This window comes from Emys orbicularis, chromosome 12 (assembly GCF_028017835.1).
Source record: "Emys orbicularis isolate rEmyOrb1 chromosome 12, rEmyOrb1.hap1, whole genome shotgun sequence".
Classification (NCBI taxonomy): Eukaryota; Metazoa; Chordata; order Testudines; family Emydidae; genus Emys; species Emys orbicularis.
This window is the reverse complement of record NC_088694.1, coordinates 1,500,909-1,515,402: the sequence shown is the minus strand read 5'-3', so window position 1 is coordinate 1,515,402 and position 14,494 is coordinate 1,500,909. Positions and strand designations below refer to the sequence as shown.

Sequence of the window (14,494 nt, the reverse complement as noted above, 5' to 3'; positions counted from 1 at the left end):
GGGTCCCATTGTGCTGAACACTGTATAAGCAGCACATAGTCATGGCTCACGTGTGCTCTATGGCACACCAGGACCAAATTCCGCTGCAAACATTACTTCGTTGTATTCCCCACCACCGACAATAGCTCACAGTTGGAAATACTCACTGATATACAGTTAGTCAATGATTGATTTCTTCACTGCATTCTCCAGACAGCCTAGTTCTATAGCAGCAATTACACCTCTACCCCGATATAACATGAATTCGGATACAACGCGGTAAAGCAGTGCTCCCGGGGAGGAGGGGGGGGGGGGAAGGGGCACACTCCAGCGGATCAAAGCAAGTTCGATATAACGCGGTAAGATTTTTTGGCTCCCGAGGACAGCATTATATCGGGGTAGAGGTGTACTAGATTATCTTGGTGGTCCAGCTCAGAGACTTCTTACTTCACTCAGCGTGTGCCAGAGACAGAGAGAACTTGTAGCCTGCTTCAGTGGTTCCCTCGGACTCGCCTAGCGCTCTATTCACTAGGCAGCCTAGCTATCTGTGCCTATACACTTCTTGGATGCAAACAGGAATCCAGTTCTTCTCTACAGAACGGTGAAGAGAGCATGCACTGTAACCCAAATAATTCCCCATTGTGGAGAAAGCGGCAGCTATAGGCAAGTTCATGCAGGGCATGAGTAGCTTGGGAAAATGACAAATTTCACGGCCACGCAATCACAGAGTCCATGGAACATTAAGTGAGATGACGGGGGCAGTTCACACCTCTGAACTATTCTTTGAGGCTCTTGGCAGACTCAGACAGCCATTGGTTTACACTCAGGTCACATTGTCAAAAGTTATCTTTGCAACTGTAAGGTCACAAAACTTTTGATTGAAAGCAGAGATAATGGATCTCAATGTTCAACAACAGGTGAATTCTGCGGAAAATTTCTTGATTGCAGAATCATGGAATATACAGAGGCCTGGATAGAATAAGCAACATACCCTGTCCCAAAGAGCATACAAAAAAGCATACGGAGATGACAAATGAGAAGGAAAGAAAAGAGGGAACAGTCCATAGTATTGACTTTATAAACCAAAGCTACAGCCGTGAACACAATTTCCCACTCCCCCAGGTTAGACTGACACTTCTTGCAGAAGAGTCATTCTGCTGTTTTGTTCCACCTAGTCCTGATCTACTGCAGATATCACATATACTTTCGGTATCCATTCTTCCATAGGATCGGAGATGTTCTGGTAGTACTTTCACTTATGTGGCGCCCTCTATTCGGCTACCTTCATTTTACAATCATCTGGCAACTTGAACATGGAGGCCGTCTCCTCCATTGAATATCTTCCCTATAGTTCTCAGTTTCCAGTTTTAAACGGTATAACTGATTTGTTGTTTTTTCTTAGATAGCTATTGTCATTTATTTCAATAGGCACAGCGTGCACTTGGCTTCACAGTAGCTAGCACATACATTTAACTTTGCCGGTTCTGGCACAGTTTTTATTCTCCATATGCTTTTATTTGATCAGCATTTCAGTGGGATCTTAGGTGATCCAAAAAATATCAGTGCCAAAAGATAAGAAACTTAGATTTGAGTCATCTATTCATCAGCAATAGGAAGCCATCGCCTCCAATAAGAATGTTTATACATGCTAAGGTATTGAAATACATAAAGTAATGGACACAAGAATCAGTAATAGATTTTAGTGCCTGAAGGGACCATTACAATACTGTAACCTGACCTCCTGCATAAAACAGACCATAGAATTTCACCCTGTAACTCCTGCATCAAGCCCACAAGTTCTGGTTGAGCTAGAGCATCTCTTTTCAGAAAGGAATCCAAAACTCCAGGTGATGGCGAACTCACCCCATCCCTTGATAAAGTGTTCCAATGGTACCCTCAAATATTTGAGCTTAATTTCCAGTCAGCATTGGTATAGCTTCAGCTTCTAGCCAATGGATCTTGTTAAACCTTTCCTAAATTAAAGAGTCTTCTACTATCAGAAATCTTCTCCCCACGTACATATAGACTGATCAAGTCACGTTTTATTCTTTGGTAACTACACAGATTTAAGAAACTCACTGTAAGGCGAAGTGGGTGAGGTAATAGCTTTTATTGGACCAATTTCTGTTGGCAGGTTTTTCAGACCATGAATCTTTTTTGTAGCTCTATGAACCATTTCCAATTTTTCAACATCCTTTTGGAAGCACTGACAACAGAACTGGACACAGTGTTCTATTAATGGCCTCACCAATGCTGAAGACAGAAATACCACCACCTCCCTACTCCTATTTGATATTCCCATTTACACCTCCAAGGACCTCACTAACTCTCCTCACCGAAACACTGAACTGGGAGCGACTGTGCAGCTGGTTATCCAGCCAGGACCCCCAATTCCTTTTCAGAGTTACTGTTTAAGACACAGTTCCACAGCATGTGGGGCCTACATTCTTTTCCCCTAGATGTCTTCTCTCAGACTCAACACCCAGTACTAGCTTCCCCCTCAAACCATCAGTTTGTGGGTTTCTTAGTACTATAGCAGCCTTTGAATTCACTCATGCAAATCTTTGCCACTGCTCACTCATGAATTGTAGCCCACATGTCCAACCTCATCTTTTCTAATATAGCATGTCTTGAAAGGATTTTGTGTGACTGAGGACAGTATGAGCTTTTGGCACCCTGGACTTATTTCAAAATCTCTTGAGTAATAGCCTACGATGAGTAAATACTCCCATTCAATGTAAATAACGTTTGTTTGTAGAATTTGCCATGGTTGATGAAAGGCAGTAGTATTGGACTATTTAAATTAAATAAGAACTCCAGTGTTTAGACAGCCAAAGTTCCCTTCCCAGACACAGGGCTTAGCTATTTTTATTACTATCTCAAAGAAAAAGTTACTTGTGTGTGCAACCCCAGTACCTTGACGATCCACAATGGATTTACAATTTTTGATCAGACAGAGATACTGGCACTTCTCATGACTCGACAGAATAAAATCCTGGTTCATATGACCAACAAGGAGCCTACTTTCTCTCCTCTCAGTCACTTCCAACAGAAAAGCTGATGAAGTAAACAGTCCACCCTGAAACAGAATTTTGCTTTTAAAAACGCATCTCAGCTGAAAGCAAGGTTTATTTTTGTAAACACATACAGCTAGCAATTCGAGAGGTTTGGAAAAAGGTCATGACGGAGCACAACATGTCATGGAGAAGTATTAGGAACAGGGTTTTTTAATTTAAATCTGAGTATTTACATGTTGCTAGTTCTTTACTTTCTTCTTATTTTATAGACTTAAATTGCTAGAGTGGATGTTCTGTACTTGTTTCTTTAGTATCCTGTAAGAATTTCAATTTTTTTCTGTTAAGAGATTACACACTTTAAAACGCCCATCTATGCTGAACGAGATAAACCCAGAGTCATTAACATTGTTACTGTGAGAACACCAGAAACTCAAACAAAACTGATAAGCAAATAGCCTGGGCTACACATGTGCAACCAACAAAATTCTCCAACATATTAAACTTCCACAAGTCAGGAAAGCCGAAATGCTTGTCGACTATACCCCAAAGGGTTTGCAGTACAACCTCAACATGACTTGTGCTTCTGTGTCACTTAACTGCTTTAATTTAAGACTCCTAGGGTTTTTTAAGTTTTGGCCTGAGGGTATACTGAGAGAGTATGCTGGACGTCTAGTTTTTCATTGTTAATGAGGTAACTGTGTTCTGAACTGACAAAGATTTCATGCCATTAAGAGACATTTTTAATAAAAATACAGGTTTAGTCCTTAATGCGTCAAACACTTTTGCACATGCTAAAGTCAAGCATATGACTAGTCCCACTGAAGTCAATGGGACTATTTATGTGAATTAAATTACGTATCTGCTTAACTGTTTGAAGGATCAGTGCCTGAATTTTCATTATTTTGGCCTATAGCAGTTTGCTAACTTTCACATAAGAGAACTTACCAGAAGTGTCATTTCAAAACAAAACAAAACCCACAGCATTTATAACTTAGTTTATAATAAACTTTAGATTAGAGTTGCTATAGCACAAGTTTCCAAATTAGTTTTACGATACCTCAAGCTGATTCAAATCTAGGATTTTTAAAATGCATGCTGAAGCATTCTGCTTTTTATCGTAGGTGCCATTAAAGCAGTTAAGAGATGTATGAGGGGCTCACAATCCCCTTCCTGCAGAAATGAACTGGAGTTTTATCACTGACTTCAGTGAAAGATGGATCTGACCCAAGGTTTCTATTGGCATTTTCAGTAAATAAAGTAACTGATGCCAGAAAGCAGTTTTTATGGCTTCTTTTGTACTCTTGATAACTCAAGTGCTTTATAATGAATCAACTATGGGAAAACCACAATAAACTCAATTCTCAAATCAGCTTCTGGAGATCAAATAAATTTGCTAGATAGATAGTTAAAGCCTAACAATCTTTAGATTTTTGAATGCAACAGTCCTAAATCTTCTGGCTGATTTTAACTCTGGATGGATAATGTACACCAGTGTTTTTCAACCTTTTTTTGGGCAAAGGCACACTTGTTTCATGAAAAAAAATCACGAGGCACACCACCATTAGAAAATGTTAAAAAATTTAACTCTGTGCCTATATTGACTATATATAAAGTAATTCTCTTGAATAGGAATCAAATAAACAAAGAAAGTATTTTATAATTACTTTATTATGAAATAGTAAGTAAACAGAAATATGAAAAATTATAAAATACTTTATTCAGTGCACAACCTGGGCCTGTTTGGCTGAACACAAAGCTGATATTCTGAGCTATTTATAGTCCTTAACATCAGTGGTGGGATTCAAAAATTTTAGTAACCAGTTCCGACATTCAAGCATGGTTTAATATTTTTTTCCCACGGCACACCAGGCAACATCTCGCGGCACACAGTGGTTGAAAAACACTGATGTACACTATACTCAAGTTACTATGTAGACATAGGATGAAAACCTATGGCCAAAACGGAGTACAAGTTAAATAGTACTGCCTAGCATTCCAGGAGAGAAGACAAGTTGTGATGGAAAGAGGGCACACAAAGGGTTGAACTGCTCTGCAATCCAGTCTCCTTCTAGATGACTATGTCCTCTGTAACTCTCGTCCCACCCGACAGCAGCTGCTCATAATAATCAGCATCTGACAGTGTAGAGGAAGCCCATAATGTGTCGCCCAGGGGCAGTTCAACAGATGGCAGAGTGACATACAACCAGAATCATTAATTAAACTGCCATATTAGTCCCACGACATGGTGCTTAAAACACTTCCTCAGTGAAAGAAGAACATTTCAGATAAATGACCGTCTGCTGTTCCCCATGTACTCGCTCTAGGGCTTCTGGTCATTATTGAGTTCCAGTCAGAACAGTCTTATTTTTACAGCAGTTTCTTGCCCTCCAAGTTCAAGCTGGCTACAGCATGAAGTCTGAGTTGTCATCTTTCTACATCACCACTACCTGTTCCTTCATATAAGCACTGCACGTAAAGGCAGTTAAGAGCACCACCAGTTTTTGGTTAAGCGGGGTTGGCAGTACTAAAAAACGCATTTGACAAGTGTTCTCAGCAAACAGGACCTTCAAGCCAGACAAGCAGCAACCAACTATATACAAAATATACAAAAAGCATCAGTTACTTGCAGGAAGGGGTAACATGGACACTTGATTTCTTTTTGAGATAGGGATTTCATTCAAGAGCAAACCCTGAAATGAACCAGGACTAAACATCAAAAATGTTGGATGATAAATCTATTTTTTGAGAGAGATTGTTTTAAGTTCTAGAGCTTCCTTCTCCATCTACTGTTGTGCTGGACATCTGAGTTCAGCAGTTCAAAGTTTTTAAATTTATTTATTTACAGGGAAAAAAAATTCCTCAGGCCTATTTTCTTCCAACAGCAAAGTGCTCCAGGGAGAACTAAATTGCTACATTACCTCACATCATTCTCATTTAAAAGAAAAAATGTTTAAGTTTGAAGGCAAGTATGTGTGTTTGGTAGGAGGATAAGGTTTCAGCATTGTTCTGAGCAGTACTCACTTCTAACTTTTTCTCTTTCTCGGTCAATACATCCTTCTGGTTCTGGGTGTACTCAATCAGCATGCGTGCCAGCTGGCGTCGGTCTTCCAACTCTGCTGCCAGCCGCCCATTATACTCCGCTAGTAACAAACATGCTTCATCCACCGTTTTCGAAAGACGTTCTGCTGCCTCTTTGTCTACATGTAAAGGTGGTAAAAAAAAAAAAATGTACATGGACTCAGTTAAAAACCTTTTATGCTTTGAAAAAAAAAAAAAAAAAAGCCTCTAATCCAACAACCACATGCACAGTAACATTTTATTCACAAGAGTTATCCAGGGTTTATAAGAAAATTAGTTGTAATCAAGAGATTTAAGGGGCACCCAAAAATTGCTAGGACTCCAACAACCTGAAAACGGAAGAAGATTTAAAAACAGAACCAGTTGGTCATTTTTAGTCTTGCAGATCTAACAGTGGAGGTCTGATCTATACTTAAAAACTAGCTCAACCTAGCTACATCACTCAGGGCTGCGAAATAATTCATACCCTGAATGCCACAGTTAGGTTGACCTAACCCCCAGTGTAGATGCAGCTAGGTTGAGAGAAGATTTTTTTCTGTCAACTACACTACCGCCCCCTGGAGAGGAGGATTAACTACACTGATGGGAAAAACCCCTTCCGTTGCTGAAGGAAGAGTCTACACTACAGAGACATACTGGTACAGCTGCAGCGCCAGAGCTGTGCCACTGTTGCAATTGTGCTAACACTCCCTTAGAAGTTGTTTTTGTGGATCTTTTATGAGCTGTTAATTATACCAGAATATTAGGTTACATTAACAGAATGTCTTCTGTCACATCATGGGGCCCTAGCATTTATGCAAGATGTGCACTGTATGATGGATCTTATGCCTGTGAATATTTATCAACACCCAGAACACAAGCTTGCACATAAATACGCATTTGTCCTTCTCACAGCTGGACATGATGATGAGCACACACTACAAAGAGTTGAATAAGTGGTAGCCCTAATAGAATTCTAAAATTAAAAAAGTTAGGAATACTTGCAAAAACAGAATTGATTTTGACTCTTATTTGCATGTGCTCCCAGGTTCTTAAACAAACATTTTTCAAACATGGATGCATAAATTTATATGCACCCAAATATAATTGGTCAGCACATCTGAGCACCCACTTCCTATTGCAGACAAAGGGAACTGCAGGTACTCAGCTCTGGGGGGGGGGGAAGCGGGAGAAGAGAAATCAGGCCACTTAATATACATAAATATATATTTAATGCTTAACTTTCAGCACCTGAGTTTGAAAATTCTGGCGCTAGTTTCTTTTCAGAACTAGAGAATAAAGCTGTCAAAAGTTGGTTGAGGAAAGGACAGTGAATACAGGCTCTCCAAGTATAAAAATCCCTGTAAACACATTTTGGTTTTGGCCCAAGGAATGTAAGGAGAGATGTAAATCTTGCCTCCAACCACATGCCAGAAGATTTATACCTGCTAACAGTTAGGGAGCTATAAAGCTGGCATGCATAAAGGGCATGAGGTGCATCCATCCCACTCATTATAGTTACTTGGAAGTCAAATCCCTCTACGCTCATTTTCATTCATCTTCTAGCTTCTTACCTGTAATTTTCTCCAGCAGTGACACATCTTGAACTTCCTGTGGCAGTGAGGCAATTTTCTGCCGCACTGTGGCATCTCCTGATGCTGCATTTTCCAGGTCCTGCAGGGCTTTGATCAAGTCCTCAGTCTGCAGAATGGAAAGACAAAAAACAGACCGTTTTCAAATGGAGTAGCAGGTAACTGCAGCACTGCCAAGTTCTGAACAGGACTACTGCTAAGCCATTTTCTCTAGCTATTGTCATTGCACCACAGGCTGAGATCACTTACCTTTTAAAGTGCTTTTTAGTGTCCTACTTTCTCCTTACACTCAGTACTGCAGCAAGTACCTGTACATAGTATCCACTAAACTCTAAAATAGCCCAAAACTATGGACTCTTGCATAAGTACAATACACTTATCTTAACAGGGACACTGCAGTGGACATTCATCCCAATTAAGAGAAGAGGGCATTTAAAAATAAGGCCGAAAAGATGAAGGACAATACTATGCAGATTAGAGAAATAAAAATATTCCTTACATTTCACTTCTGCATCTGGTCTATTTCTTTTCATCTCAATATTTTGCCTTTGAGGATTGTTTTTATTTTGCCTTGACCAAGAGGCAAATTTACATGCAAATTTATTCAAATGCATACATGTACCTTGGGATAATGTGGAGAGGGCACATTTTAAAAATCCAAAAGATTAAATAAACCAGACTTTCTGAATAACACCTAGTTAAGCTGGGAGGAGTGGTAGATACGCTGGAGTGGTAGGGATAGGATACAGAGGGACCTAGACAAGTTAGAGGATTGGGCCAAAAGAAACCTGATGAGGCTCAACAAGGACAAGTGCAGAGTCCTGCACTTAGGATGGAAGAATCCCATGCACTGCTACAGACTAGGGACCGAGTGGCTAGGCAGCAGTTCTGCAGAAAAGGACCTAGGGGTTACAGTGGACGAAAAGCTGGATATGAGTCAACAGCGTGCCCTTGTTGCCAAAAAGGCTAACGGCATTTTGGGCTGTATAAGTAGGAGCATTAGCACCTGATCGAGGGACATGATCATTCCCCTCTATTCGGCACTGGTGAGGCCTCATCTGGAGTACTGTGTCCAGTTTTGGGCCCCACACTACAGGAAGGATGTGGAAAAATTGGAAAGTCCAGCGGTGGGCAACAAATATGATTAGGGGACTGGAGCACATGACTTACGAGGAGAGGCTGAGGGAACTGGGATTATTTAGTCTGCAGAAGAGAAGAATGAGAGGGGATTTAATAGCTGCTTTCAACTACCTGAAAGGGGGTTCCAAAGAGGATGGATCTGGACTGTTCTTGGTGGTAGCAGATGACATAACAAGGAGCAATGGTCTCAAGTTGCAGTGGGGAAGGTTTAGGTTGGATATTAGGAAACACTATTTCACTAGGAGCGTGGTGAAGCACTGGAATGGGTTACCGAGGGAGGTGGTGGAATCTCCTTCCTTAGAGATTTTTAAGGTCAGGCTTGACAAAGCCCTGGCTGGGATGATTTAGTTGGGAATTGGTCCTGCTTTGAGCAGGGGGTTGGACTAGATGACCTCCCGTGGTTCCTTCCAACCCTGATATTCTAGGATTCTAAGCACCGCATACTCACTTGGCGCCAGCTAAAAATCATCCTTTTAAAAGCAGACTTTAAAGCCATTGCCATTCCTTCACTAGCTCAACTGATTCTTTGGGAATATAATTGCAATATAATTGACTGATATTGTACTCCATTAATCCCATTCTGCCAGTTTTATTTAGTTCTTTGCAATAAAAGTGGGAGACTGGGCAACAAAATGGCAGATGAAATTCAATGTTGATAAATGCAAAGTAATGCACATTGGAAAACATAATCCCAACTATACATATAAAATGGTCTAAATTAGCTGTTACCACTCAAGAAAGATCTTGGAGTCATTGTGGATAGTTCTCTGAAAACATCCACTCAATGTGCAGCGGCAGTCAAAAAAAGCAAACAGAATGTTGACAATCATTAAGAAAGGGATAGATAACAGAAAATATCATATTGCTTCTATATAAATCCATGGTACGCCCACATCTTGAATACTGCGTCCAGATGTGGTCGCCCCATCTCAAAAAAGAGATATTGGACTTGGAAAAGGCTCAGAAAAGGGCAACAAAAATGATTAGGGATATGGAACAGCTTCTGTATGAGGAAAGATTAATAAGACTGGGACTTTTCAGCTTGGAAAAGAGACAACTCAGGGGAATATGATAGAGATCTATAAAATCATGACTGAGGTGGAGAAAGTAAATAAGGAAGTGTTATTTACCCCTCCTCATAACACAAGAACTAGGGGTCACCAAATGAAATTAATAGACAGCAGGTTTAAAACAAACAAAAGGAAGCATTTCTTCACACAACACAGAGTCAACCTGTGGAACTCTTTGCCAGAGGATGTTGTGAAGGCCAAGATGATAACAGGGTTCAAAAGAGAACTAGATAAGTTCCTGGAGGATAGGTCCATCAATGGCTATTAGCCAGGATGGGCAGGGATGGTGTCCCTAGCCTCTGTTTGCCAGAAGCTAGGAATGGGCGACAGGGGATGGATCACTTGGTGATTACCTGTTCCGTTCATTCCCTCTGGGGCACCCAGCATTGGCCACGGTCGGCAGACAGGATACTGGGCTAGATAGACCTTTGGTCTGACGCAGTATGGCCATTCTGATGTTAACAATCAGCAAATGGAATGGCCACTGAGAAAGATCCACCAGTGCAACTGAACAAACCCACATTGCTTTTACTAACCTAGTCAAAAGGAGAATCTGGGTGATGGGAGCATTAATAGGAGCCCAAAGAAAGGGAAAAGGGGAGAGAGACATTAAGCAGGAAAACCACAAATGTTCAGTTTTATTTTGTTTTAAAAAGCATTCAAGGATTTGATGATTTTGCTGGCATTAGCTAGGCTAAATTTGTAGTGCCGATTTTTATCCTCCAGTTTCAGTAATTAATTTTTTAGGTACACATTCAAAACGTTTATTACAAAAATACAGAAATTTCTTAAGAACACACACCTTTTCAATGTTTATGCTGGCTTGAAGAACCAAAGGATGTTCACTGTCTGCTTGACATACATACTTCCTTGTAAGCTACATAATGATTTCCAATAAGTGACAAATTAAACGTGTGTTAAAACAAGCCAAAAGCTGTAAGCTATCTGCAGTAAAAGCTCTCATTTCTTCGGCTCATGTAATTTTGTAGTATTTACACCACACATCTGGCAGACTGTTTAACTCTTCACCTTCCTTCAAATAGCCACAGATTTAACATAAGGCCAATTGTAGCCTTAAAGAGGAGAGTTTTGATTATACTGTTTATTTCATTTCTGTTATCTCCGGGTCATTAACACCACACTCCAACCAGTCCCAAACTAAGGTTCAAATGTTCTCAACTGACTTTAGTTTCCAACTCCATACAAATCCATTTAATGCTGATCTTTTGCAGCTACAGGGTATACAAAACTTGCTGTTGGTCTTTGTCAGGCTGTATTCTACCTGAAACCCAAATGAAATTTCTTGAGTCAATGTTCGTGCACTGGATTTGAGAGTTCATGAGTCAATATATCTTTTGTTTTTGTTTTGTTTCAAAGTTAAAAACACAACACACTGGCAGTAATGCAGGGGCCTTGGTTCAGCCTAGATTAAATCAGACCTACCCAGGTTTTTATTGTTAAGGAGAACTTTTGGAATAGCATTCACAACAGAATGCATCTATGATCCCTTCCTCTTGCCCACCACAAAACAGATAACCCAGTGGTTTAATAAAACTGTTGTTACACATTGACTTCCAAGCGTAAATTGTATTTCTCCATTAATTACATTTTACTTGTTAATGGCTCCACCTTGTGGCTGTATCTTTATAAGAGGTCACCTTTCACAATTTCTCAGATCCTCAGCCCTCCAAACATACCAGTAATGGCCCAGTGCTGGGGTCCTGGGGCGAGTAGCTCCCAGGGTAATCCTCATCTTCTTCCTCTTGTATCTGCTGAAATGTCCGCTTCAAGGACTTTTTCTCCTCTGTAACTGCAGACACACACAGTCTCAATACAAGCTATTCAAGCCTGATGCCATATGTGCATTCTTCAACAGAATCTTAACTATCTACATTTTCAAAAGTTGTACCAGATGCTTTCATGATCTCTACAGAGGGTCAATCTACAATTTAATTTTCTTTACAGAAGGCTAATTTATGTATCACTTTCAGAATGAGCAGCAGCATAAGGGCAAAAGAACCATCACTTACAGTAACTGGGAGTTCTTGGAGATTGTAGTGAGATCTATGTGAACAAAAGCAGATGTACGCACAAGCCGGGAATATTCTGGACAGCAGTGTCCCTTGGGGACATGCATTCACCTGTATGCTCTTATGCCCCCTATAAAGGACAAAGCACCCCAACCATCACTTAATTTCATCACTAATACAGAATATCCAGGCAAGCAAAGCAGGTCACAGGATCTGTGTGGACAAAAGCATCTCAGAGAATTCCAGTTACTGAAAGTTAAGTAACCTCTTTCTTCAAGCATTTGTCTACGCAGATCCCGCTGTAGATGAGTGACTAGCAGTTAGCACTTCTACTGCCCACCTTGAGGGGTATCTAAATAATGACAGCAGGAAAGCCTTTCCAACTGCGAATCTGAGCTAGAAGCTTCACAATGGAGTAGTAATAGATAAACATATGTACCGAAGTCCACATAGTTGCCCTACAAGTCTCAAATAGGAGGGTCACCTAAAACAAGCTATTGATGTTGACTGAGCCTAGCAGAGTGTGCCCTAAGTCGAGAAGGAAGAAGTAGTTTATTTAATAGAGTAGGAAATCTTACAGCAGTCTGTAACCCATTTAGAGATCTTTAAGAGAAACAGCCTGCCCTTGAGACTTATCACAAAAGCACAAAGAGCCTGGATGCTTTATGAAATGGCTTTGTACTGGAAAGATAAAGAGAATAGCCCTAAGAATGTCTAACTTGTGGAGTTTAGCCTCAGCAGAAGAATCATGTGGTTTAGGGAAAATGTGTAAATTGGTTTATATGAAAATCCAAAACCACTTTCCAAAAAATGTTGGATATGGCCTGAGTCACTGTCTTTATGAAAAGGAACTAATGGAGGACTTGACATCAAAGTCTGAAGTATCACTCACCCTCTAAGCCAAGCTGATGCCATTTTAACAGAGAGGGGATATAGTAAATATTACAACCTGGGTTCAAAGGGCGGGTACATCAAAGATAGGAGCACCACATTCAAGTCCCAGACAGGTAACTATGCCTCACTGATGAAAATGTATGAATTGGGCCATCTTTAAAAAAAAACAAAAAAACAATCAATCCAGATACCACTTGGGGTGGGGGGGTGGACTAACCCTCAACAGATAGAGAGCTATATTAGCCAGATGAACTCTATTAGAACTAAGCAATCATGTGTTTCAAACACAATTAGTCCAAGATAGATGGAGTAGAAGATTCCACAGGCTGAAGAGGTCTCTGAATGGGACCGCAGTGAGAAATGTTTCCACTTAACTTGGCATGTACTTCTAATAGAGGCCCTTCTGCTATGGATCCAAACCTCCCATACAGCTGCTAAGCAGCTTCTGTCCACAGAAATTTGGCCAGGTAGTCTGTCAAATGCATGGGTGCAGCATCAGGCCTTGGTTCTGATAAACAACATGGAGGAGTTTTGGGAAGTTGAAGAGGTGGCCTGATTGATCGATGTATCAGGTCAGAATACTAGAACTGACATGTCCTTCTGAGGACTGAGAATTAGCAGAATGGGAAGAAGGCATAAGCAAGTTATTTTCCCACTGAACCAGAAATACATCTGCCATAGATGCTGGTCTTATGTCTCATCAGCACAACACTGGACATTTCGTGTTCACGTTGGTAGCAAACAGGTCTATTGAGCAACTCCCCACTTTAGGAATATTTTGTCTAGAACAGAGTCTTTTAACTCCCATTTATGAGTGAAGGAACTCTTCTGCTTAGCTGATCTTCCACAGGGCCATTGGGTTAATCTGATGCAGAATGCACCAATCCCACGGATGTGTTGCTTCCTGACATAAAGGGGATAATCTCACTCTCCCCCTTGTCTGTTTATATAGTTCATAGCCAGGATATAATCCATCTGGATTTGAGCAGCAGTACCTTGAAGGAGAAGCAGGAACACCTCGCAAGCCAGCTGAAAGGCCATGTGCTCTAATACATTTATGTATAATTGAGACTCTGTACAGGACCATGTGCCCTGTATTTGGAGAGAGAGTGTCCAAATGTGCACTCCAGCCTTGATTGGATGCATTTTTCAGAGTCTTTGAAGGAGATGGTGAATGAAACAGAGTAGCCAGATGGACGTTTTGAGGCTCTGTCCACCAAAGTAGGTATGACAGCATTACAGAGGAACTTTTAGAGGGAAGTTCGTACCATGTTTGGTTGGTGGATAAACATCCTTAACCAACCCCAAAGGAGGCCAGAGACAACCATGATAGTCACATAAGTATAAACTACCATATAACCCAGAAAATTGAGTCAGACGGTCAGTGTGGTTCCTGGATGAGACTGAATGCATGACCTGAGGCAATTCTTTATGGAAAAATCTTTGAAGGAAAAATCCTGCCAAGTGGAAGTGGCGCACAGCCCCTATAAATTCTATGGATGAGTATATGGAGGACTTCTCCCCCCGGCTGCACTGCTCCCACAGCCAAGCATTTGGTAAACACCCTTAGAGCTGCTGAAGGGCTGAATAGTAGGACTCTCATGGTCAGTGGACTCCACTACCAGTTCAAACACATACTTTTGAGCAGGATAGATTTACACACAGAAGTGAGTATCCTGCTAGTAGAGTTGCAAATCAATTCATGGGCTGTCAGG

General features: G+C 40.8%; 1 protein-coding gene across 2 annotated transcripts in view; it reads right to left on the bottom strand.

Moving 5' to 3' along the window:
* Positions 1–14,494, bottom strand: part of RPRD1B (regulation of nuclear pre-mRNA domain containing 1B) — a 47,407-nt gene that overhangs the window by 14,924 nt on the left and 17,989 nt on the right. The window contains exons 4-7 of one of the 2 annotated variants that reach the window (XM_065414207.1): positions 11,553–11,665; positions 10,658–10,732; positions 7,628–7,754; positions 6,018–6,193 (exon numbers count right to left, since the gene is read on the bottom strand). In XM_065414207.1, the coding sequence (XP_065270279.1) occupies positions 6,018–6,193; positions 7,628–7,754; positions 10,658–10,732; positions 11,553–11,665 (491 nt within the window). The remainder of the gene's footprint in view (positions 1–6,017; positions 6,194–7,627; positions 7,755–10,657; positions 10,733–11,552; positions 11,666–14,494) is intronic. The other variant, XM_065414209.1, reaches the window with a different exon arrangement.